At 43.7% G+C, this 26,554-nt stretch overlaps 1 protein-coding gene across 1 annotated transcript in view; it reads right to left on the minus strand.

The window, feature by feature from the left end:
* Positions 1–26,554, minus strand: part of LOC129688969 (ankyrin repeat domain-containing protein 26-like) — a 95,488-nt gene that overhangs the window by 11,146 nt on the left and 57,788 nt on the right. Inside the window, exons 19-28 of the mRNA XM_055624047.1 lie at positions 25,167–25,517; positions 22,662–22,804; positions 17,594–17,764; positions 14,881–14,914; positions 12,524–12,596; positions 8,630–8,840; positions 6,942–7,116; positions 4,607–4,612; positions 738–805; positions 276–369 (exon numbers count right to left, since the gene is read on the minus strand). Of these exons, the coding sequence (XP_055480022.1) occupies positions 276–369; positions 738–805; positions 4,607–4,612; positions 6,942–7,116; positions 8,630–8,840; positions 12,524–12,596; positions 14,881–14,914; positions 17,594–17,764; positions 22,662–22,804; positions 25,167–25,517 (1,326 nt within the window). The remainder of the gene's footprint in view (positions 1–275; positions 370–737; positions 806–4,606; positions 4,613–6,941; positions 7,117–8,629; positions 8,841–12,523; positions 12,597–14,880; positions 14,915–17,593; positions 17,765–22,661; positions 22,805–25,166; positions 25,518–26,554) is intronic.

A 26,554-nucleotide genomic window follows, 5' to 3' on the forward strand; every position in this document is an offset into this window, starting at 1 on the left:
CACACACACACACACACACACACACACACACACACACACACACACACACCATGTAGAGCAAACACAGTCTCCATGGGGTAGCCTTGGCTGATCTGGAACTCACAGAGATCCATCTGGCTTGGCCTCCTGAATGCTGGGATTCAAGTGTGTGCCACCGTGCCCAGACACAGCAGATGTTTTTAATCAATGCCACTTTTCATAGATCCTAAAATATTCCCATAAACCCCCCAAGAGGGAGAAAAGAGTTTTAGTACAGCAGAGGAAGCAAGACTCACCAAATCATCGCGCAGCAGCTCATTCTGGATCTGTTCAATTTTTGCTGATTGCTCTTTCAGTGTAATTTTTAACTTGGAAAGTCGAACCTCAAGCCTAAAATGTATTTGATAATGATTCCAGTATACACTTTTAAAAAACATTATCACAATTTCTGAACTAACATCTGAAAGAATCACTTCATTTTTAACAATTGAAAAGCAGGTGGTTTGGAAAGTTTCATTTTTTTCCTGCCATGTTTTGTGGACAGTGTACATAACAGTGTAAAAAAAATTATACATTTATTTTTTGGCAGGGTTTGGGACCAACAAACTTCCCCTTTCACACACAGACCATTTCAACGATCATAACGCTGAAAGGATTTCCTGGTTTCACGGAGGGGTATTCAGTACCGCGACTGGTGGAATGTCTGTACTACCCTCTTAGGAAACTCGCCGCGCTTTGTGTGCCACTCTAGCTCATACCTTTGCAGGCTGGCTTGCAGGCTGGCCTGAGTCTTCTGAGGACTCTGGGCGAGCTGGCCCTGGGCTCCCTGAAACGAAAGTGAGCAATGAAAAACCAAGCTGTTAGTATCATTCAGGCGCGCCCACTGTCCTGCCCGGACTCTGTTAGAACGCGGCTGAGCCCATTCGCCTGGACATCGTCTACGGAGGCGTCTATTCTCTAACTGTAGAGTTAACTGAGCTGCTACGGCAGGACTTTGATCTCCACCGTACCTAAGACAGCACTGCCTGCAGCAGCAGAAAAGTTAGCTGATGTTCGCGGTGCGCGGAGGGACATCTTGTTGGATGTACACATTGACAGAGCTGGTAAAATGTGGGGATTTGTGTGTCTGAATTTCCAGAAACACCTCAAAACCTATCACTTAAGAAAAAAACGGATTTTATGTATACATATATGAATGATCACGGAGATATGCCAGTGATGACAAAAATTAACATGCTATTTTAGGTGATAATTAGATGCTTTAAGAAATGATCTGAGAGACAGTATTTTTAAACTACATTTTGGGGCAATTATTTAAATTTTATCATCCTACTTTGTAGCAAGCTTTTAGGTATACAATCTTTCTTTTTAAAAGTTTTAAAATTAATTTATTCATTTCACATCCCAATCATATCTCCCTCCCTTGTCTCCTCCTGGTCTCACACTCCCTCCCCCTCCCTTTCCCCTATCCCTATTTCCTAGTCCTCAGAAAGGGGAGCCCTCCTCCTTTACCAACTGACCCGCATCCTCTTCCTCTGTGGCCTGGGAAGGCAACCTCCTCTGGGGGAGGTGATCAAAGAGCAGGCAACAGAGTTTATGTAAGAAACAGCCCCTGCTCCCCTTACTAGGTCACCCACCAGGAGACTGAGCTGCTCATTGGCTGTATCTGAGCAGGGGGCCTGGGTCCTCTCTGTGCGTCAGTGTCCACAGGCCCCCCTGGGCCAGATTTGTTGGGTCTGTTGGTCTCCTTGTGGAGCTCCTGTCCTCTCCGACCCCCACCCCCAACACACACCCCCTTCCATAAGCTCCCTGCACTCTGTTCAAAGTTTGGCTGTGAGTCACAGCATCTGCTTCGATCCTCTGCTGGGTGGAGTCTTTCAGAGGACATCTATGGGAAGCTCCCTTCCTGTTCCCTCTCCTCGGTCACAGCAGGTGTTTCTTCTATTTGCCCTTCTGAATGAGAACTAAGCATCCTCTTTAGGGTCCTCCCTGTTACTTAGCTTCTTCAGGTCTTAAACTTCTTTTTTTTTAATTGAAAAATACTATTTTTTTCATACAATGTATTTCGGTTATGTTTTATTCCCTTCTCCATTTTCTTCCAGATTCTCTCCACTACCCTACCCACCCAACTTGATGTTCTTTTTCTATCTCCTTAAAACAAACAAAACAAAAAACCAAGAAACACCCCTCTCACAAAAAACATAAATCAAAATAAACAACAACCTAAAGACCAATAAGACAAAAAAAAAAATGACCCATAAAGCAAAATGAGATAAAAAGTGAGACTGGCTTTCCACAGCTGCCATAATGGTCTGGGTTTCAGCTCAGTCATTTAGGGGTGATGTGAACTTGGGTCAGCCAACTTTTCACACCTTGGTGTCTTCATCTGTAGGACAGAGTTAATGACACAGTGATTACCACACAGCAGTGTCAGGCTGATTAGACTGGGGAGTATCCAGGAAGTACACACACACACACACACAAGCACACGCACACACACATCATTTTGGCACATGAGAAGCTGTACTCAATATTTGCTATTAACATTAGTATTTTGATTATACTTTATGTTCTAATGAAATCTGACTATTTCACACAGCTATTATGCCAGTGAAAGCAGTCTTTTACATAAGGCCAAGGGTGACGCAGGGTAGGGCTATAGCAGAGGCTGTGGAGGAGAGGACCATCCAGGAGTTGCTGATGCTTGGATTGTGTCTGTCCCGGCAGACAGTAGCAGATTTCCAAAGGAAAACTAGGAATGGAAACTGCAGTCCTCAATACCAGTCCCACAAAAGAATATGTCACCATCCTTTTACAGCTTAACCCTCTCCTGAACACTTTGCATGCTTACACTAAAAGAATAATGGTGATTGAGAGAGAGAGGGAGGGAAGGAGGGAGGGAGAGAGAGAGAGAGAGAGAGAGAGGCTTAACAAACTACTTCAGATGTGCAAGTCCCAGTATGCAGACACAAGAAACACAGAAGCTGCCACAGCGTGCTTCCTCTAATAACTGATCACTGGTTTCATGCAATGAACTCCAGTGAGAGTGACTTGCAGACAAGGAATTCAAGAGAATTATTATAAGCGCTTAAACAATTCATAGAGGATAGAAATACACCACAAAATAACAACGATCTGAATGAACTGTTGAACTCCATTTAAGATACGAAGATTAACTCAATAAAGACAATTGATTAAAAAATATACAAGCTTAAATGTTCTGAAAATAAAAAAAAATTAAAAATCAAAGGGAATTCTCACCAACAGAATGAATCATGTAGAAAACAAGAGTGTCAGGATTAGAAGACAAGGTAGAGGAATTGGATGACTCTGTAAAGGTCAGTGAGAACTTTAAAAAAAAAGAATCAAATGGGAGAATTTTGGAACGTGGTTAAAAGGCCCAACATTATAATAATGGGCATAAAGGAAAAAGAATACCATAGGGAAGGTGTAGAGAATATTTTCAATAAAGTCATAGAAGCAAATTTCTCAATCCTAGAAAATTCCCCATGACATATTAAAGTTAAAACATCAAAAATACAGAATAAAGGGAAGGTATGGAAAACTCCAAGAATGAAGAGTCAAATAACTTATGAAGGCAGGCCCACTAGAATGACAGTTGATTATTTAATAGAAAAATTTAAAGCTAGATGTGTTTGGAAAGACACATTCCAAGTTCTGAAATCCCCAAACCACCAATCCAGATTATTATACATAACAAAACTATCTATTAAAAGTGAAGGAAACATAAACCGTTTTCCACATGGCTATGGGGTAATCTTTTTTCTTACATAGAGAATTTTTGTCTTAGGTGGTACAAAAAGGCTAAGAGAAAAATAAAGTTGTTGCTTTGCTCCATCTATCAAATATATGTATGTATGTATGTATGTATGTATGTATGTATGTATGTATATGTATGTATATATATGTGTAAAGTTACAGCTTGTAGAAGCTTGCTTCATCCCCTGTGTGTCTGTCTCTCTGTGTGTATGTATGCATGTTATGTATGTGTGTCTCTCTGTGTGTATGCATGCATGTATGTGTGTATGTATGTAGTATGTATGTGTCTGTGTATATGTGTCTGTGTCCCTCCCCTTTTTGATGGCCCCAGAGAGTTTCTTGCTAGTCCCAGAAAATTAAGTTTCACTCCCTCAGAGAAAAGTCTGGTGAGTGATTAATCACCATCTCCACACACACACCCCTTCCTCAGTTTTCCTGACCTGTTAAATCTGGACTTCAAAAATTAACATTAAGAAAATAATAGATGGGGCTGGAGAGATGGCTCAGTAGTAAAAAAAAAAAAAAAACCCTTTGCTGCTTTTGCAGAGGACCTTGGGTTTAGTTTCCAGCACCTCCATGGCAACTCGTGTACATCCTGAGGTGCTATGTAGGCTGCTGGGGGAAAGATCTACCAACAGACTTCTTACCCAGCTGTGCACCCCATGAGCTACAAAAATGATTTGTGTGGTAAGTTATGTCCACGTGCAATGGTGCCATGAGCGTATGGTGTAACCAACTGCTCCCTGAGTGGCGATAAAGCCTGGCCTTCAGGAGAAAACTCGTGCCCAGCACTGTAAATCTAGCCAAGAACCCACGGCTGGGGGGGCCATGGACCCAAGGGGCGGGCCTGCAACTACTGTTCTGCGGAGTGGACACAGGATCAACCTGGCTTGAAGTGTGTATCTTTGTATGTGCAGATTAGTGCGGTTCTTAACCCTCATTAGAGAAGTTTCTTTCTGCAGTGGACGGCCACTGATGCAAAAAACCCACGGCTGGCCGAAGTGCTGTTAATTAGAGTCACGGGACTACGGAGTCACGAATGGGGCTTCTATGTTACGCCCCACCTCTCCCCAGGCTCACTGGGAAAGTGGGGCCGGAAAGCTGGTAAGGGTTAGCCATCCAGGTGTGCCGGCCCATGTCTGCTTCTGCTGCCCCGGTGTCCAGGTATGCTGTGCATCAGGCTGCACTGGGGGAAGAGAAGCGTAGCCGGGGCAGGAGCAGGAGGGCGCAGTGCCGGGTGCTCAGGAAACAGTCGGTGAGACAGTTTGTTTAATCGAGGGCATCTACGGCTACTTAAACCTCCGGGGAGTGGGTAGAAGCTTGTGGGCTGAGCGTACATCATTGGCCGGGGCCGAGGTGAACCGCTCCACGTCCGAGAGCGTGTGGGCAGCACAGAGGGACTTGGGGAGTTGTTTTTAAATGGAGGATGTGAGGCTGGATGGAATGGGAGTTAGAGGAGTTAGGAGGGGGAGGCAAACATGATCAAAATGCATGTCATGCATGTATGAAATTCTTCTAAGAATAAAAAGGTTTTATTTCGAAAAATGATCTAAAACACATTTTGAATAAAACTATATTGGCATTTCTGCACAAGTTATTTTGAAATTAATAAAATAAGCTGTATAGCTCTAGGGCTGAGGAGGTGACAGTGGAGGAGTGTCTGCTGTATATTACAGAATATCATGGCTTTTCATTGCTGTGCACAGTCTGAGAAGTCTTAAGAAGGCTCACACAGTCTGAGCCTTCTTAAAGGAGGGGCTGTTCCTGGGAAGTGGGACTCTGCTGGCTTTATTTTTCCTCACTCTACAGTCGTTGAAGCATTAAACTAGCACATCAATCTCCTTAATAGCACATGAGGGAAGTCAAGTCACTGTCCCAAAGTAGAGAATGTACTGTCTGTAGATAGCAGATTTCTAAGGAAAACACTGAAGGCCTTTTCTTTGCATTAGCTTATTATGAATGTCATGACCCGGACAGACAGACAGAGTTAAACTGAGAACATTGCTGTAACTTGGAAAATGGAAGCAGGATGGTCAGGAACTCAAGACCAGCCTTGGTTCTGCATCAGAAGCAAATTACTCAATGCAACATTGCCACAGCCTCTCTTCAGACACGCACATGATCTGCATCTAAGGCTCAAATTCTCTGCCTTTTCCAAGTACATCCAGTACAGACTGGAAAATGCCTCAGGCAGCTTAGTGCTTTGTGTGGTTACCATTAAATCTTACTGCAAAGGTGATTTGCCCCAACCCTAACTTATAAGACGTTACATTTTGTCCTTGAGAAGCCTGCAGTCAGGGCTCTGACTTCATTAAGGGTTCCCACACCCCTTAGGCATCGCCACAAAGCCCTAAAACAAACCGCTGAAGGCGAGTGACCTTCTCGAGGGCGGTTACCCACACAAATCACTTTAACTGCACAAATAAGCAAATTTGTCAAGGAGCAAAAGCAGCTGTAGAGACAGGCATGGGTAATACTGCTACCTCAGAAAACATAAAACAAGACCCAGTACAGATCCAAATAATGACAGCCCTGCTTTAACATAAAACACTCAATGGGGGCTGGAGAGATGGCTCAGTGGCTGAGAGCACAGTCTGCTCTTTCAAAGTTCCTGAGTTCAATTCCCAGCACCCATATGGTCATCCACAACTGTCTTTAACTCCAGTTCCAGGTGATCTGACACCCTCATATCAATGCACATAAAATAAAATTAAATGAATTTAAAAAACAATTAAATGAATTAAAACGACCATTTAAGGTCATTTAGAGTTTAGCAGCTGGCTAAGCTCCAGTGACCTTCTAGTTCTTCATCAGAAAACACGTGGAGAGCACTGTAAGATGCCTAGATTTGTAATTCTCAGACTTAGCTATTAATGCCTCAGTTTAACCTTTCTCCTAAGTAAATCAGGAGTGGATGGTGTAACATGGAGGTCAACAAAGGTGTTGATCCATCACAGTGTCCTGAAGATTACACCGTCTAGTGACAAGGCGCGTGTCTCAAGTTTGTGTAACTGCACACCTTCATGTTTTCATAGTACTGAACTGGCAAGTAATAGCCTTTGTTTCCTGAGCACCTCCTGTTGGTCACGTGAATTTACCTGAAGACATACACAGAACTGAAGGGATCCAACTAACACCTATTAAGCTCTTAGAAATATGAAATTTACTCACAACTAACTTACCTGTCTCAAATCATTTTCTATGGCCTTTACTTCTCCAACCATGGTCCTGATTCCAGGGTGTTGAGTCCAGTCCACAGTTTCACCATATTGTTCTTTTTCCCTTTTTAACTGCATCTTCTTTTGCTGAAACAAAAACTCAGCATTTTCTTGCTTCTCATCTTGCTTCAAGGGGAATCTGAAGTATTAAAACACATTACAACCCATTTTTTAGGAAAAACAATGTTCATTGGGATTTCGTTATACTCACAAATAATCTTCTTGATTTAATATCCTCCCAAACAATTGAATAAATTGACCTGAAATAAAATAAAAGTTCATCACCACCATGTGTTCCAGATGTGCCCAATGATTCGCAGTGGAGAGGGGCACCTCCAGATGTTCACAGTAGGGTCTGTCTGTAGCCGAAACCAAGATCACAAGGATGAATCTGCTATGTTATCTCTTATCATGTTTGTTCATAACACTTTGAGCATATCTCAATATTATTTATTACAGAAGAAGCATAACAGTCTTTTGTGAACAATATATGATCTGATCATTTAATAGCAATGAGTTGTTCTTTAACATAGAAATCTGAATTAATTTTATCAGTGTATGAAAGACACATGTGGGATAAATGAACTAGTGATTGTTATCTCCTTTTTACTTCATTTGTGGTAACAAAAGTACAGATGGGGTCTAGCTCATCAGCAGGAGGCTTGTCCTTCATGACCGCTGTTGTAGGGTCCCTGGCAATGTAAATGAGTAATTAATTAAATGAAATAATTGTATAAGTTTAGGAATCCTTGAGTTGAGAGATAATAATCCTTTCTTACTCTTTGGATGGAGCTATAAGTCAATATTAAAAAAAAAAAAGTAAGATGTAGTGATCCAAGCTTAAAAAAGATTCCTCTACTTCAAACAAATAATTGTATATGGATGATGTTTTAAAAATATTTAGAAATTCAGAAAACAAAGTCCCAATGGTGTTTCTTGTAGCATTGACTGCAACCAAAAAATAAAGAAATGATCCCAAGTTCTCATTCCTAAGTGGACTCAGCACAGCCATTCAAATTCCAGTCTTGAGGACTATGAATTTACTTATTTAAAATACTCATCATATGCAAATGAGGTGTGACACTTTCCCCAATAATTCCACACTCAAAAAAAGAAAGGAAATGTTTTTTCTCCTAGAATACTAAACCATAAATCAGCAGGTTAAAAAAATCCCATTGAGCTGAGGCACAGTGGCACACGCCTGTAATCCCAGCACAGGGAGGGAGAGGCAGGTGGATCTCCGTGAGCTTGAGGCCAGCCTGGTCTACAGAGTGACAACCAAGCCTACACAGAGAAACCGTTTTTCCAAAAACCAAAAACCAAAAACCACAAACAAACAAACAAACAAACAAACAAATCCCACTGCCTATCTATAATACAATATGATGAGTTCAAATGTTTCTTTAAAATTAAGATGTCATGGGGCTAGAGAAATGGCTCAGCGGTTAAAAGCACTGGCTGCTCTTGTGAGAACCTGGTTTGGATTGCTAGCATCCAAACAGGTGGCTCACAGTCACCCGAAACTCTAGTTCTGGGCAATCTGACCCCCTCTCTTCTGGTCTCTGGGCCACTGCATGAAGGAAGTATACAGACATACATATAGGCAGACACACATATAAAATAAAAATAAAAATCCAACTAAGATATCATGCCTCCAAGTGCAGAGTTCTTCCCATTCCATTTCTTTATGCTGTAACCAGGATTTTATTTTTTTAATTTCTGTTTGTTCTCTCTGCACTCCACCAGCTTTATTTTCCATCTTTTCAAGTTTTTTTGTGAGTAGTTCATAGTGGCTATTTTTAAGTTCTATTAGTCTTTCATATGAATGAGTCATGTCCCAGAGTTTCCACAGGCTACTGGAACCTGTATGAGAGAGAATAGCATGAAAATAAATTAGACATGAGCATATTTTGTACATAGAGACTACTTTTCCACAGTCAAGCAATCATTTACACACTGAACAATAAGCACTATATGCCTGTAACAGAGAACACAGTGTTAGATTCTGCAGATAAAACAAATGAAACCTTGTGTGATGCCTACTTGGTTGTCGATTTAGTCAACAACCATTTGGGTCTTGGAATTAAGACCCAAATGGCAGGGCACACCTGTGGGGAAATTTTTTTTTTTCTTAATTCATCATTTGAAATGGAAAGCTCTACTTCTAATCCAGATCAAAGGTGGGAAGCCTTTGATCCACATCTTCTGGGATGGGAAGATCCACCTTTAATCTAGGCCACACCTTCTGTTGGCAGCCCATATAAAAGACACAGAAGAAGGAAGCTTTCTAGCTCATTGCCGCCTTCCTCTGGGTCTCACCCCAACTCCCTCCCCCCCCATTAGAGCCCATTTCTCTGGGATTCTGGCGTATGCTGAAGGCCAGCTGAGAGATCCAGCCTCATGGACTGAACAACTACTGGATTCTAGGGCCTTTCCTTGGTTAGACAGCCATTGTTGGACTAGCTGGACCACAGCCTCCAAGCCATTCTAATAAGTCCCCTTTATATAAATATATTCATTCTATAAATTCTGTTATTCTAGAAAACCTTGGTACCTTGCTTTTGTTTAGTTTCAAATCTAGGGGAGAAAAGATACAAAATGAGTATTATATATTCAGATAGATACTGTAAGCAAACAGTTCTATGACCACCCATGAAAATGGATCTAAAATGGGCTCGAAGTAGATTGTCCCAAAGAGGAACAAGCTACACTGAGAAATGGAGGATGAGTTGGAAGCCATTATTTCATTGCAATCTACTTTCATCCAAGATGCTGTAACAGGTACTGATTTCATTTCATCGAAACAACAAGAAAACCAAGATAGCCAAAATATTTTCATGCTAAAATAAACATAAACCCCCACAGGATTACCAAGTCAAGTAGTGAGAAATGTGTTCCCTGACGATAAAGAACTCAAACTGGAATTTAATGATTAAAATTTAACAAATATTGGCAATAATGATTAAAATTTAATAAATATTGGCAAAAGCATAAAAAAAAAGACAGTAGTTTATTAAAGGAGAAATACAGCTCAGGCCTACTCTGTTGCTAGTTTCTATTGTCAACTTCACACAGCCCAAAGTCAGCTGGGAAGAGGGAACCTCAGCAACCAGATTGGCCTGTGGCCATCTGTGGGGGTGGCCTTGACTGCTAATTGAATCGGGAAGACACAGCCTGAATCAGTCACACCATCCCAGCTGAATAAAAGAAGCTCGCTGGGTATGAGCCCATGAGAGCCGGTGAGTGAGTCAGCAACATGGCTCTTCCATGGTTCCTGACTCCAGGTACCTTGCCTTGGCCTTGCCTCAATGTTGGATTGTGACCTAGAAGTGTGGGCTGAAATAAACCCAGGTTGCTTTCATTTGTGTGGGTTATCACAGTGATGGAAAAGGAAACCAGAACACCCAGGGCACTGGGCTATAATCCAGCTACCCAACAGATTGAGGGACAGGAGTGGTAAAAGCCATTTCATACCCAAGCCACACGGGGAATTCAAGGTCAGCCGAGAAACTTACCGAAACTCTTTCAAAGTGGCAAAGTAACCAGAGAGCTAGAGATACAGCTCAGTGGTACGCCCTGTGCCTGGCATGCACAAGGCATAGGTTTAATTCCCAGAAACACACACACACACACACACACACACACACACACACACACACGGCCTAGGTTTAATTCCCAGAAACACACACACAGACACAGACACACACATACATCATACAAATGGGAAATAAACACATGGAAAGCAGCTTAACGTTGTGTTTAAAAACCCTGGTATCGGGAATGGGTTATCTCTTTCTTGAATTGTTGGCCAATGGGGTCATGTTACACTCTATAGTCAATACTCTTGATTACCCTCCAGAGCTTGACATTAAGACCCGACTGTTGAACACCACACGAACTTGAGTAAGAGAACAGGGGAAAAATCAAGCTGGTACTCACGTGGAAACCTCACCCCCACTGGCCAGCTTTCGTGCTGGGAGGTGCTATGCGTGCTACTGGAGGACAAAATGGTCACCAGTGTCACCCAGCTGCGGACCCTGCAAACTGCAGCAGATGCCGGACAAGATATGCCCACTGGCGAAACAGTGCTGGGAATGTCACAGGACTAGCCATTTTCTAAGGTCTGCGGCATGAGGTGGAGTCCGTTCCTGGCACTGTTAAAGGGGCCAAGAATCTGGGGCTAGATACTTTGTAGGCCCTAGGGAAGAACCCAATGCTATTATTTTGCTCTACATGTAAATCAGAAGGTCTCTCAGCCCTCATCAGAGACGCTTCTCCTGGCAGTAGATGCTGATGAATACAGACTCTCAAATAGTCAGTGTGTGGAGAAGAAGAGACTGTGGAATGCTCGGCTCCAAATGGGACATACATCTCACACCCTTCCCCCAAAGCTCAGGGATCTTAGAGGAAGAGGGGCTGGAAAATTCTAAGAGGCAGAGGTGTGGCTAACATCAAGGCCACAGCATTTTTCAGACATGCCAGGGCAGTTACGCATATGAGTCACATTTGGTTGTTAGAGCATGCAGAAGGCCTGTACGAGCTCAAGGCAGAAAAAAAAATCCCGGTACCAGAAGCGGGTTAAGGATGGGATCCCTGGTAGGTTGTCCACAAAGCCGGGGCAGGCCCCACTCTCAAGTCTAACTGGGCAACACACTGGCCTCCATGGGGCAGGGGGCAAAACTCTGGGGGGAGTGAAGGGGAGGGTGGCTATGGGAGGTGCTGGGGAAGGTGGGCAAGATGACCAAACTATATCATATGAAATTCTCAAAGAATTATTAAAATATTGTCTTTTTTAAAGACACTGATATATATAAAAGCCACTTGCTAGAATGGTGGGAATGAAAATGCCCATGATAATACTATAGTAAAAACACAGAGGAACTGGACATTATAACTCATATAACGGTAATGTGGGTGGAAAATGATACAAGTACTTGGCAAGATGAATTAGTAGCCTGTTAACAGGGGAGGAACCTAAGACAGGGAGGCAATGGTGGTGGTTTCGTGTTTAAACATGCAGGCACGTGGCACACTTTACATACACGTAATTTATTTTTGGCCAGGAAGACCTCAGAGTTGCTGAAAACACAAGGTTCTGTTACAGTAACAAATGTCTAAGGAGTAGTGGGCAGAGGACAGACGCACAAAAAACTAGAGGAGCCAGGGAGAGGGAGCTTTTAGCAGTGAGAACTGACAGCTGGGTGAATTTTCAAAATAGGCCATTCTAGTGGCAGAGTGGATGGAGGTTCCCCAGGCGGAGTTGGAGGTGGGATGAACCAGGCCTCAGAAAAGCCCCTGGCGTTGGGTGCAGCAGGGGCCGCGAAGCTTTCGGCTGGGAGCGTGGAGCAGCTCTCCGTCTAGTACGGCCTAAGCTCAGGCCCAGAACGATTTCAGCGATTTCTGAGTCAGGCCTGAGGGAGGCCAACGGAGGCCCCACGCACGCGCAGCAGTTCCTCTGTCCGCGGGGCGCTTGCACGCGCCCTTTCGCCCCTTCGCGGTGCTTGCTTAGCAGTAGATGGACTCTGGGCAAGGGCGAGGCAACTCACCGCTGCCTGAGGCTGTCACAGAAGGCTGACTCCCGCAGTTAGCGTCTTCCATTTCATTTACTTGGGTTTCTGTCTGTAAAACAGCACGAGTTCAAAACGTCCCCCCGAATTTATAAAGCATTAATAAATGCACCGAAGTGGTGGTCTAAAACTTAGATAAAACGAGTAAGTAGAAATGTGAGATAAAACTGATTTTGTCAAATGATGCCCCGATTAAGATCTCCTGTTTATTAATAGTTAATTTTGAGACAAGGTTTCATAGCTGGCCTTGAACTCCCAGAGATCTGTCTGCCTCTAGGATTAAAGGTGTGGGCCATCATACCTAGCCCTTATGTCTCCTGTTTCTTTTTTAATGAATGAATGAATTACAATTTATTCACTTTGTATCCAGGCTGTAGCCCCTTCCCTCTTCTCCCCCCCCCCGTCCCACCCACCTTCCCTCTTCTCCCCCATGTCCCTCCCCTAGTCCACCGGATAGGAGAGGTCCTCCTCCCCTTCTATCTGACCCTAGCCTATCAGGTCTCATCAATGTCTCCTGTTTCTTAATTTCTTTTTCAAAACATACTTTTATAAAAGTTTTTTTTTTTACCTTACCTCTATATTTCAGATGACACAACATCATACTGTCTTTGACAATATGTCTTTATAAAATAATGTTTTGATACTTTTACTTATTGCTAAGACTAACATTAACAGTTGCTTGCAGTTATGCTTTAATTAAAAGTATTTATTCTTGTATGTAGCACAATAAAGCTGCCACACAGTGCTTGTGGGGTGAGCGGACGACCCTGAAGTATGTTCTCTCCCTCCCTCTGTATGTAGGTGGGTTCCAGGGAGTTAACCTGGCCACCTGGCTTTTTGACAAGTACTGCTTACTGAGCCACCTCAGCAACCCCAGACACTTATTAAAAAAAAAAAAGAAAAAAAAAAAAAAAAGAAAGTCAACTTAAGTATTCTTTTCTTCCCCCCAAGACAGGGTTTCCCTGTGTAGCCCTCACTATCCTGGAACTTGCTTTGTAGACCATGTTGGCCTCGAACTCACAAAGATGTGCCTGCCTCTGCCTCCCTGAGCACCAGGACTAACTCCACCGTGTCTGCTGACTTAGGTATTTATTACAAGTTAGGATTGGGTCTAAATAACTGCAGCCTCGCAGTATACAGGGAAGCGGTTCTTTCTGGTTGTCTGGGGAGCAGGCAAACGGCAAGCCGGGGTGGCTCCGTGGCTGTTCCCCTTGGCTGCTGCTGGGGTTCCAGGTTCCTGTCTTGGAGGCGTTAGACTAAAAGGGGAAGTGTGGAGAGGCGAGCCTGCCTTTACCTGGCCTCCCAGCTGGGCCCACACAGCTGTGAACACACTCTTTTACTCTTTGCTGTCCCTGCTTTGGGGATCTCTGGGCATCTGTGCTGAAGTTTCAACAGGATGGACTTTGGGGTGGCTACTTCGGGGCTCCTTTGATTTTCCTCATCCTCTTTTTTGCCTTGCTCTGTGTCTCAGGCCAGGAGGCCCCTACAGGGCCATGGCCAGCAGAACAGCTCCAGACTTGGTCTCACTTGGTCTCACTTGGCAGATTGCCCCTCTGCCCTGGCTCTCAGCACCCCTCATCACTAATTCCTGCACCGGGGGCTGGGGTACTGAAGTGGATGCCCACAGGGTCCCCAGATGTAGAAACTGGGAACCCTGGAAACCTTTGCCTGACTTGGGGCCTTTGCCAGCCTTGCTCATCTGACTGGGAACATTCTCTAACTCATTCTTGCCCCAAACCCAGGCTCGTGATTCTGCTCGTTTTGCAGGTGGATTGTGGGAATGACCCTGGGACACGAGCAATGTGTAGAATGGGTAAGATCTCCTGTGTATCTCACCCAGTGTCCTGACCTGAAACCACCAGGACCTGAGAATCTGCATCTGTCATGGCCCCCTCCCCCCAGCATCAAACTCCACAGTCTCCATCGCCTTCAGGGAGAAATGGCTTCCTGAGGTTACTGGTTTTAGCAGCCTGGCACACAGAAACATTGCCCTTGGGCAATCCTCTGGATGAAACTCTTGTTTTCCTGTGATAAAATGCTGCTGATTCCAAAATCTTTCTTGCCACAGCTGTCTCTATAGGACAGACACTGCTCTCTCGAGGACCCCCCACGGTGGCGGCGGGTAGGGGCGGGCAGTTCTGGGATGGGCAGTGGGAGGCTGCAGGTTCACGTCCTTCCTGCTCAGCGTTAAGGTGACACTGATGGCAGCTGTGGCAGCTGTGCCCCCCCTCCCTGTATGGTGTCACTTGGCCTGTAGCCCAGTCCCCCCACCCCCCGGGGTCTGCTTTAGTCCTACAACCAATCAAACTGTGTTCCCGACAATTTGTTTACAGTACCTCCTGCTTTTCTTTAGCTTGTTTCGTTGTCAGCCTTAAAAGAATAAAATAAAATCTGTTTAGGCAAATGTTAAATGTAAAAAACACAAGCTCTGTCTTTTTTATATAACCATCTCTGCAGTTGTAATTTACTTCATGTGTCCATGAGAGTTAAAGCACAATCATTTCCTGTAAAGTGGATTCCACTGCAAACAGATGTTAAACTTAAGGGACAAAGAATAACAGCACTTTCGAGAGTTCTAATGATCAACTTGACTCAACCAGGAATCAGCTGAGAAGAGAATCTTAGGGAGTTTTAGATCAGGGTGTCCCGAGGTCATGTCCATAGCAGACAGTCTTGATGGTAGGTTAGTTAAGTGAGGTGGGAAGCCTGTGTGTGTGGGGGGCACCGTTCCTGTGCAGCGGATCCTGACCTATAGAGATGTGTAGAGAGGGAGCTGAATTCAAGGCCCATGCATGCCTTTCTCTCTGCTCTTGGCTGTGGATATGACAGTGTGGTGGGCTGTGGCCGGAACTGTGAGCTAAATCAACCCTTTCTCCCCTGTGTCACTTGTTGCCTGGGTATTTTATCTTAGCAACAGAAATGAAACCAGAGCACGACTGATATTGCCATGAAGAATTATATTTAGATCCAAGTAAAGGTAAAGTTAGCATTATACCATGAGGTTTCATTCTTATTGTCATGAAAAGACAAAATCAGAATTACAGACACTGAAACTCATTTAGAAAAAAAAATTACTTAGGTTCTCCTCGGAAATCACACCCCCTTTTGAATACTGACTACTTTCTTTAAAGTGCATGAGGGTTTTAGCCTGCATACACATCTCCACCTGTGCCCTCAGAGCTGGAGCTCAGACCTGGGACCTCTGACCCACGGAGCCACTTCTCCCACACAGAGAAAGCCCTCCTTACAGCTGAGGCAGCTGCTCTACCTACTGCGCAGCTGGGGCCCATGGCCCTGAGCACTCTTCCCCTCGCAATCTGTGTGATAATATTCTAGACAATCTGTAAAGGAATTGCAGAGGAAAGGAAGGGCCAGCCACCGTGAGTGCACAAAGCAAGCCGAGCAACTCAGAGGTAAACCTCAGAACTTCTGGGGTTGGGCCATATTGTCTAAATTGTAAATGCCGCATGCGACAACTCGCTGTGAAAACAGTATGTACTATAAAGTGATAGAACAGCAGATGAATCCACGTTTGTATATCTTTTTGGTTATAATTACAAACAGTAACTTCAGAGTTTTGCACTTAAACAAAAGGCTGAGCTCTGCATGGCCTCAGATTCAGCTGTGCAGGAGTCTGTGCAAAGGCCATAAGTTCTGAACCCGGCTGCACTATAGAGTGATTCCAAGGTCAGTCTTCGTGGCTTAGACTGTCTGATGGGATGGAGCTCGGAGGTACAGTGCCTGCTTAGACACGAGGCCCTGGGTTCAACACCTTCATCAAAATATGAAGAACATGGATAAACTAACAGAATTTAGAACTCTCTCTATAGGCAAATTTGTCATTCTACCTCCAATAAAATGAAGTTACATTTTCAGAATTCTCCCGCACGTGTCTTCATCAGCTCATCACCCCTTTCACACTCGCTCTGCTCTTAGCAGACCCACAGCACTGTTGGTGCTGTTGTACGAGTGGAGGCTGGTAATCTCTGCCATAGTTAACAGTTTACTTAGCGATCGCAGCTGCACACAAGGAAACTTTGCTCATCTCCAGAATGTGAACAACCTTTAGACCCAGAGACCTCGAGCTCACGAGCAGACGGCTAGCCACGATGAGCGCTTTGGAACACACCGAGGATAGTCAGGTTCTCAGCAGGCTCAGGGTCGTAATACTCTGTTATTTTATAACACTACAAACTTTGTGTTACAGCCTCCTTTCTAACGTTTGATTTTTAAATTGTGTGTGTGTGTGTGTGTGTGTGTGTGTGTGTGTATTTGCACGGGTGCAGTGCAGTCATCCAAGGAGGTCACGGGAAGGCATCTGATACCCCAGAGCTGGAGTTACAGGCTGCTGCAGCTGCCTCTGTGGCCCCTGGGAACCCAGCCCGGGTCCCTCACAGAAGAGGTCACTTGTAACCACTGAGTCATCTCTCCAGCCCCACAGCTTAGTTTTATGTCATCATTCCAACTGGCAAATATAGTAGCATTCCATTTCGGATCCATTTAACATGAACAGTCTCTGTCTAGTCTCTGTTTCTATCTCTGTCTCTGTCACTGTCTGTCTCTGTCTCTGTCTCTCTCTCTCTCTCTCTGTGTGTGTGTGTGTGTGTGTGTGTGTGTGTGTGTGTAAACAAGGTCAAATGGGAGTCTACTATTAGCCAGATATAATGTATCAAGATTTCAAATACTTTGTCATACAAAAGTTTCCTTTGCATTCAGTGTTTCCTATACTGGACCATTTTTATCCTCAAGCAAATATCTTCTAAAAAGCTTCATTTTAAAAGGAAAAAATGCTCTTAGAGTTCACATCCCTTTTTACTGGTTGTCACCCACTTCTTGGAGAAGAAAAAAGTCTCCAAGGACAGGAATATCCTGTGTACTGTCTGGCTTCATTGATGGCTCCTTATTAAACTCAGCTGTCAGTCACGCGTCTGCATCTGTCTGCCAGCAGGGTACGGGTGTTCTGAACGCAGGTGACTGCTCTGCTTTATTTCGGAAAATAACTCTCTGCTAGCTCTTCTTCACAGGAAATACAGGATTGGCAGGTTTTACCTTCTTTCAGCCTGATCCAGTTCAGTCAGATGGGGGCCGCCCTTCACCCGCAGCAGACCAGCAGCTTCTGGAGGGAACTTCTCAAATACCGGGGTGGTCACAGGCTCTCTAAGCATCCATGTTTCCCTCTCGCTTTTCTTTGCTTCTTTCTCGCACGTGTCAGGAACATTCCTTTGAAAAATTCATAAATACCAACGTTTTCTAGTACAACTCTTGATAAAGCTTAAACAGCACTTTGGTGGCGCTCCAGCTCCTCTCCATCTGAGTCCATTTACTACTTGTAGAAACATTACAGAGTACTGGGTAAGGACAAGGAAAGTCAGAGTCATTCTTAAAATTGGCAAATATAGGAGCATGAGTTTGCAGACCAAGAGCTGTGTCTGAGCATATGCAAAGCTTTACAGAAAAGGTCCAGCAAAACAAAAGAGCTCATCAGGCAAAAACTGGGGGAAACTAGTTATGGGGATCGGAGAGATGGCTCAGCAGGTAAGAACACTTGTTGGTTTTGCAAAGGACCCAAGTTTGATTCCCAGCCCCAACATGGTGGCTCACACCACCTGCAACTCTAGCTCCCTCTTCTGGTTCCCATTGGCACTGCACACACCTGGCACACAAAAACATGCAGGAACAACACCTGTAATGCATACAAGAAAATAAACAAATTCAAAAAGCAAATTCTACTTATAGGACAGAATGTAATCCCAGAGACTAGGAGTGTGTCAACTAGGCATGAGCTATAAACTTAAAAGGGAAAACCTGAAACAGACAGACATAAGTACTCAGAGATGAGTGCCACGTTCACGGGGACTGCTACATAAAAAGTGGGCACTCACAGGAATCAGGTAGGTGCTAAATTTGATTTTGTTTTGAGAGATAACAATTTTAAATATCAAGCCACCTCAATATATACAGGATGAAGTAAAAATTTGAGGTATCTTTGGGGGCAAAACCTTAATTTGAAAATATAGCAATAAACACAGTTCAAATGTCACAGTATACGGATCTGTTTTCATTTTATATATAAAATAATTTGACTGATTTGGACCTGTACATTTTAGGAGAACAGTAACAAAACACCCCAACCAGCAGCTGAAAAGGAGAAATGAAGATTAGGACATAAGCTAATGAAATTGAGATGAAAATGCCACTAAGAACCCATGAAACAGGATTGTTTCTTTGAAGTAATGAGCACTATTGACAAGCCAGTAGGCAAATATTGCAGAAATAGGAAGAAACCCAAATTCTTAAAAACCAGAGGTGATAAAATGTAACATTGCAATAGATACCAATAAAATACAGGACGATCAGCAAATACTTTGGAAATCTATATTGCTGAAAATCTAGAAGACACGCAAAATCATTAGACCTACATGACCTACTAACATTAAGCCATTAAGCCACGACCATGAACAAACTGACAGTGAGTCGAGAGGCTGACAGAGTTCACGAAAAGTCTCTCAGCAGGTGGTCACTCAGGCCAGACATGTGTGGGCATCACTAAGCTGAGCTGAGGTGAAGTGCCCAGAGGTCAGTTGTGACTGCTGGGAAACCAGGGGATCCCAGGATGAACCCAGGAGTCTGGAGGTTGGGCTCCTGGTTCAGATCTTAGGCCTCATGTTAAAGCTGTGAAGTAAGCAAGGTGGAATGAGGGCTTAAAGATGTCTGCAGCTGTGTTTCAGTGAACGGGTGTGTGTGTGTGTGAATTTTAGTAACAGTGCCGGCAAGCACTGTAAAAATTGCATTTAAATACTGGGAAAATACTCAAAACAAAACAGGGTGTCTCAGCAATGGGAAGGACAGGGGTGGGCTGAATCTATTCATAATCTACCAAACAGTCAAATAAGACTATCACACTGGCCTCATGCTGTGCATAAACACAAAGTGGAGAGAAAACTACTGATGGCGTATGCTTGGTATACGCCATCAAAACCAGAGAGAAAATAAAAACAAGCACATGAACAAACAATCAAAATTATCAATTTTCCTCATGACCCAAGACACAAAATTTCTCAATAAAATCCTTGCAAAACAAAATCAATGACATATTAAAATCCCATACACAATTATTGAGTTAATTTCATTTCAGCTATGCTGGATGGTTCAACATACACAAATCAACAAATGCAATTAATACAGTTCAAGGTACCCACAGGCAGAAATCACATGATCATCTTGATCAATACAGCCCCTTGTCAAAGTTCAACCTCCCTCATGATAAAAGCCCTGAAAGAACATACCTCAACATAATAAAGACTGCATTTGAACAACCTACAGCCAACATTATACAAAATGGGGAAATCTGTGTGTATTTCTCTACAGCCAACAACCACTTTGTTTGATTTTGCTTGAATTTTAGATAGAATAATGTAACAAGCCAAAGACATACAGGACTAAAGACAGGAGAAGAGTTTAAATCATTTCAATTTGCAGACCAATGATTGTCCACTTAAAAGATATTTTTATTCCACCAGAAATCTTTATATATGAGAGCACTTTCAGAAAGTGTCAGGATACAAAATCAATATATAAAAATCAGTAGCTTTCTGATATACCAATAACTAAATATTGAAAAAGAAATCAGAAAAAAAAAAACTCATTCTCAACTGCTTCAAAAGATACACATCTTTTGTTGGGTTTGATTTGATGCTGGTGTTTTGATGCTAAAGCTAGCCCTCAAAATCTGGTTACTGCCTGGCTATACCTATCCTTGTTGTGAAAACCTGCCTAAGACATTATACCTGATTGGTTGGGCAGAATGGTGTGGGCATGGCTAAGGTTTCCAGGCTTTTGAGGACAGGGAGAATCATGGGAAAGAGACAGATGGGAAGAGAGGAGGCAGGAGGATGCCACGATGGGTTAGTGTGGAGAAGGAACCATGTGAGCCAGAAGGAAGGACTCCAAGAGTGGTGTGGATGGAGAAAACACCAAGATGAAAAATATAAGCAAGTATCTTGGGTTATGGATGGAAGATAGTCCAGATGAGGTGGTTAAGGCACTGGATGGGGCCGGAAGGTGGATGGTGAGGTCATTGAGACAGCATAGGTAGAAATATCTGCCCAGCCCATGGTAAACAGACAATTATAAAATTTAACAGGTGTTTGTGCCTTATTGTTTGTGATAGCGGGTTAAATAACACCACCACGATGATTATAGGGCTAAAAATAACAACAAATAATATATAGCCCAACATCCCTTTTTATTTACTGCGACAATCTTCTCAATGGGTTGAATGACACAAGAAGCAAGTCAGATGCAATAGAAAATGGAAATGATACAGGCCACAGGTTGATTTCTCAACGTTTTATGGACAAATAAGTGGTGTCTTCAGCAGAAAGGTCTTCCCGTCAAGTTCTGGAGGTAAAAAAGCAATGGCGGTAGCCAGCAATTTCAGAGGAGGGAGTCCGCTTGGCACTGGGCTTTTTTTTTGCTAGCCTACGGTGTCTGTGAGGGACACTGTCCCTATTACAGGGTACTCCATCTAAGCTTTTACAGAGGTGCAGACACTGTAGGAAGCTTCGACAGTGTAGTTTCCACACGGCATTTTCAAAGGTCGGGAATGGGAGCTATCCCTCCCCACTCTCCCTTCCCCGTTTCACCCTGCTCCGTTATGTCTAAGTTGTGGAATGTTTCTCATTGGGAAGGGATATTAATCCTATAACAGTATTTTATAGCCCTCCTTATGTTTGGGTTGGCCGTAGTAATATTGTGAAAAGGGCTGTATTACAAAAATAAGAATAATATATATACATTTGATCCACTCAATACAAATTTTAAGATGCTCTTCACAAAAAAAAAAAAAAAGTTTAAAAAGATGGGGAATCAGGAAAGACTCTGGAATAGTCGAAGCCTGAGAGACCTCACAATACTTCATTTCAAAGCACACCATAGAGCCACAGGAACAGAAAAAGAAAAAAAAAAAAAAAAAAAACAAAACCAAACAAACCAAAAAACATCACGCTGACACAACAATAAAGAGAGACAGACCCATGGAATAGAACGGAGGAGCCAGAAATAACCCCTAAGCTCCTGAGTGTTGACAGAGGCACCCAAAGTACACGCTGGGAAAGGAGGTTTTTCTCAGTGAATAGTGCTGGGACAGTTGGGCTTCAACATATGGAGAAAGGAAACTAGATACCCATGTCTCAGCCTGTAGAGCAATGTAGCTAACCTGAGCCAGACACCTCACTGGAAGGCCTGAATCTCCTTGAGGAGATTATCATGTTGCCGGTAAGACATGGCACCGGTAAATAGCTCTGGCGTCATTTTCCAGCCTAACAATTTATTTCATGTGTACGGAGTGTCTTGCCTGCGTGTTTGCCTATGCACCACCTGCATGCCTGCCTGGTGACTGCAAATGCTAGGGTGTTGGGTCCCCTGTACTGAAGCTACAGACAGCTGTGACCCGCTGGAGGGTGCTGGAAATTGGCTCCGGGTCCAGTGCTCTTAGGTGCTGAGCCATCCTCCAGCTTGAAACTCATTTCTTACATTCTACAGTATTTTGCAAACATAACACAATAAATACATCCTTATTGATAAGTACACGATCCCTGAATTTATAACTCACAGCCTTAGAATCTATACACACTTATGGACAGGTAAAGCGTTTATATAGACATTTGAATATATATGCCTTTTGTGCTCACATTACATATTGATTATCTATTTGTGTTGTATATAATATGTAAAAAAATGTCCCTAACATGTTTTCCTGTCCCAGAGGGATCCTGCTCTAGAAATGAAGATTTTAGTTTCAAAGGCTGACACTAAAGAAAATATTGATATAGTCTCCTCACTGAACCTCAATTACCTCACTCGGCTGTGTCAAAGCGCAAGGCTCCACAGTGAGCAACACTCAACACGAGTCAGCCCTTGTTAGTTTTTAAAAACATGTTTATCAATTTAATTGGATAAATAGTATCAAATTATTTATGTCCTTCTGATAACCACGCAGAAACCTGGATAGTCTTAGCAGAAGTGTAAAATTTGTTAATCATGCATGTTAGCCCAAATTAGGATTAGTTTTTAGAACAGAACGCTGAACGACTTTGGACCGTTCCTACAACCTTACCTAGCAAGCTCATCTTTCTCTTCAGTAGGAAGTGGCTTCCCAGTCCTTCCGCCTTTCCTTTTGAAAATCAAACTGTTGTCAAGACATAGGTTCTCCGAGACTTCCGACTCCAGACTCGGCCACGTCCTCCTGATTTCTTCAACCTTTGATGAAAGTTTGAGGAAAGGATAAACACGACTGTTCAAGAAAACCAACTTCTATTGTTTTCATCACTGGACTCCTATTTTCACTATATGATTTTAGTGTGTAAAAAGGTTTTTGTAGTGCTCAAGATGGCACGGGGGTTAAGAACAGTTACTGTTCTTGGAGAGGTTCTAGGTTCAGTTCCCAGTGAACTCACAGAGTTTATAACTCTAGTCCCAGGGGATCCAACACCCTCTTCTGTCCTTTGTGGGGATCACACACACACACACACACACACACACACGGTAACATAGTACATGCAGGTGACATATTCATAAAGTAAAAAATAGATACATCTTTTAAAAGGTTTTTGCTTTTCTTAATTTTAGCATGAGAGACTATTGATTTTTTTTCTGGTAAATTCTACTTTAGTTTATTTGTTTGATTAAAAAAACCCCAGAGTTTTATAAAACTTCAAAAATGGGCATTCTTAGTTCTGTGTCTTTTTGCATTCAGTCTTTGCTGTCTAGCATTTTTGCTGTCTGTTTGATGGAAAAACTATAAAGAACAGGAGAAAACACATCACCTTCAGGATTTACTGCCGGGAATGTACATGCCACAGTCAGATTCCTAGAACGTGCCATCATGGGTGTAGGGGCAAAAATGAAGTGCCTCCTCCCTGCATGCTGCTCTTGACAACTATTTTAATCACTCAGATACTGAGGTATCAAAAAAAAGGTCAAGAAGCTCACTGAAATGGAGGTGCCCAGTTATGCAGCTGAGCCTAAGGGAGGTTGCTGAATGTGTTTCAAACTCTGGGAACGAGGTGCCTCCCACACAGAACAGGCGTCAACTACATTTCACAGGTGGGAGAAGGTACCTAATTCATTCCTACTTTAGCTCCAACCATTGATTGAAGTCCTTAGGAGCCATTACATAGCATCTCAAAATGCCACAAGACAATGCAATCCCATAATTATCTGTCAGATAAATGACTCAACAACTCCGTTCAGTTAGGCAGCTGAATGAAAGAGATTGTGAATGTGTGCGAGTGGAGAGAGGCCCGAGTGAATGAAATCCTGACTGAATGTGTGTTGCTGACACTGTGGTGGATGGTAAACACTGGCACAGCCACATCCAGTACTCCGATGCCTCAGCCCTTCAGGACTGGCAAAGCTTCCTGGGATAGGCTCAGAAGGATGGCAATGCCTTCCTAGGGAATCTGAGCGTGGCTGTTGACAGTGTGAACATAAAATGTCCAGCATAGCTGCCTTTCCCTCTCCTGGCCTGGAGACCGCTCCCCTGCAGGGCCTGCTTCTACTGAGGTAGCTAAAGCTGCGTCCTTGAGCCAGCTGTGAGCCATAGACCCCGCCTTCCTGTTTATCCGAGCGCAGCAGCCCAGCTGTAGGCAATGGTTCCGCCCCTGTTCAGCTGTACAAAGTGAGCACACTAAGCATCCAAGGCCTCGTCTTTCTCCATCCAAGAGCCCCATCTGCCGCTCCCAGGTTGGCTCTGTGCCGGTCTTTCCTCCACCCCCTCACTGGGGCAGTCTGGTCAGTCCTGGAAGCTGCACAAGGCCGCAGCAAATTTGCAAAATGTTTTCTTAGGAGGTGGATGTCTCCTCTACATTTATTATTGTTATTCTCAATATTGCTCTAGATTTTTGTGAGTCTTTACAATTCAACTTCTCTCAGAACTCAGATTTTTAATATGGAAAACTGCATTTTGGGGCTGATGATATATGTTCTTGTACGATGTAAAGTCATATGCTCCGAAACCAGCTTTACCAAAGAACATCTGTATGCGGGGCTTTAAACAAAGACTGAACTCCAGGAAGTACACAGACCTGGTGTCAAATTTTTACCAAGAGGGAATTACAGCTTCCAGTGGTCTGAACAGAAAGCACCAAGCTTGCACACATTCAAGCACAATGACTCTGTTGGTTGCGATGTAAGGTCCTGTCAAACTTAGAGACACTTTCATTTCTTCTCACTTACTGCTTCATTCCCATTGAGTAATTTTTTTTTTCATTAGGCCAGTGCAAGTACATCTACCAAAAGCTGACAATCCCATACTCCTCTGTGTTTATCTTAAGTCAAAAGATCACAGGGTGTGGGATAAACTGATTTTCCAGGTCATATGTTATCGGAAAGGAAGACTGGAGTTGATCAGTGGAAACTCATTCTGCAAACACTTTTCTGAACTTGGTATGTGGGCAGTGGGAAAGCACCTTTGCCTAGACATGGTCTCACACTCGGAGAGGCCTGTGTACAGGGCAGCTCTCTGGTTTGTTTGAGACAGGGTCTCTCCGTATAGCCCTGGCTGTCCGGACACTGCTTCACTCACACCAGGCAGAGTATTTGTTGAGTTACAGGTAATTACCTTCAGCTGAGTTCTTGCCCTATAGTTACCCGGAAGTGGCTCTTCCGAGGGACAGATGTTTTTAAACACATCCCTGGCTGTGCGCTGTAACTCAAGGCTGCGTTCGCTTGGCTCTCCATTATTTCCTAGTCTGTCTTTCTCAGGTGTGTTCATGGAAGGAACGTTGGCGTGTCCAGGTGCAGGTTCTCCGTCCCATTTCTCGTTTACTTCCGGGTCTTCAGACATTTCTTCCAGATGCCCAGGAGGGGCCCCGATTTGCTTGCTTTCCTTCTCAGACAGTGGCTGGACTGTTGTGGCTGGCTTTTCGGGTGTGTTTTGGGTTTGGGGACAGAACTCCAAGAGGACTGTATCCTTCAGGTGCCGCAGGACAGAGATGAGAGAAAAAGAAATAAATATATATTTTACATTTAAATTTCTTAGTACATGTTTAGATGTCAGAAATCACTGGGCAGTAAATTTTGAAAAAGAAAAATAATTTACTTAACCAACACAGAAGAAAACCATGAACCAGAAAAGTTAAGTTAGTTACCGTTGTTTGGACAGAACAATTATGTGTTAAATTAATTATTACTTAAACCCACTCCGTGTTAACTTAGCAAAGGTGAATTACTTATTTTTAATATTACAAGCTTGTCCTTATAGAAAATATTTAACCTCACTAGGCCTCAAAAAGTAAGCCACGCCAGTGAGCTTCAGTCCATTATCTGACAATAACTGGGCAGTTTGAAATTATGAAGAGCCAAACCCAAAGCTTTTCCTTGCTAGCAGCCAAAGCACCCCCACCAACCACACAAAAACCGATTGCTGCGTTTTAACTCAAACTACACAGCAGCCGGCTGTGACCTTCACATGGGCTGTGGGCGGTGAGGTTTACTGTACTCTGACTCCTCGAGAGACGGTAGGTGGCAGCAGCGGCCACGCTCTAAGCGGCTATGCCACAGCCAGAGGCCAGAGCCACCCTCCATCAGAGCAGCCTCCCCTCGAAACGAAGAATGGCGAGGGCAAAGGCTCATGGTTTCCCAAGATGCGGAGAGTGAGTGCCTGTAGCGTGCTCAGCCTCAAACAAGGCATGCACAGCACCCCCATTAAGGCTCAGGGAACCCCGTGGAAAAGGGACGGGAAGAACGTAAGACAGGACGACAGGGGAAAGGGCTGTGTTTCTGGATGCAACACAGCCATCACTGACCTGCAACGCTGTGGCCACCTGCCCTGGGCTCACACAAGCTTGTCACTAAACAGCCGCGGAAACGGGGAGGGGCTCAGGGGCCCTGCCTTTTACTGCTAACTATTGGCTAGTAACAGATCCTAGGAGGAGGGAAATCTCTGCCTCCAGTTGTGTTCCCACAGCTGAGCCCATTGGGATCCAACAGATAACTCTGAAAATACAG

This window comes from Psammomys obesus, unplaced genomic scaffold, assembly GCF_907164565.1.
Source record: "Psammomys obesus unplaced genomic scaffold, mPsaObe1.curated_primary_1811, whole genome shotgun sequence".
Lineage (NCBI taxonomy): Eukaryota > Metazoa > Chordata > Mammalia > Rodentia > Muridae > Psammomys > Psammomys obesus.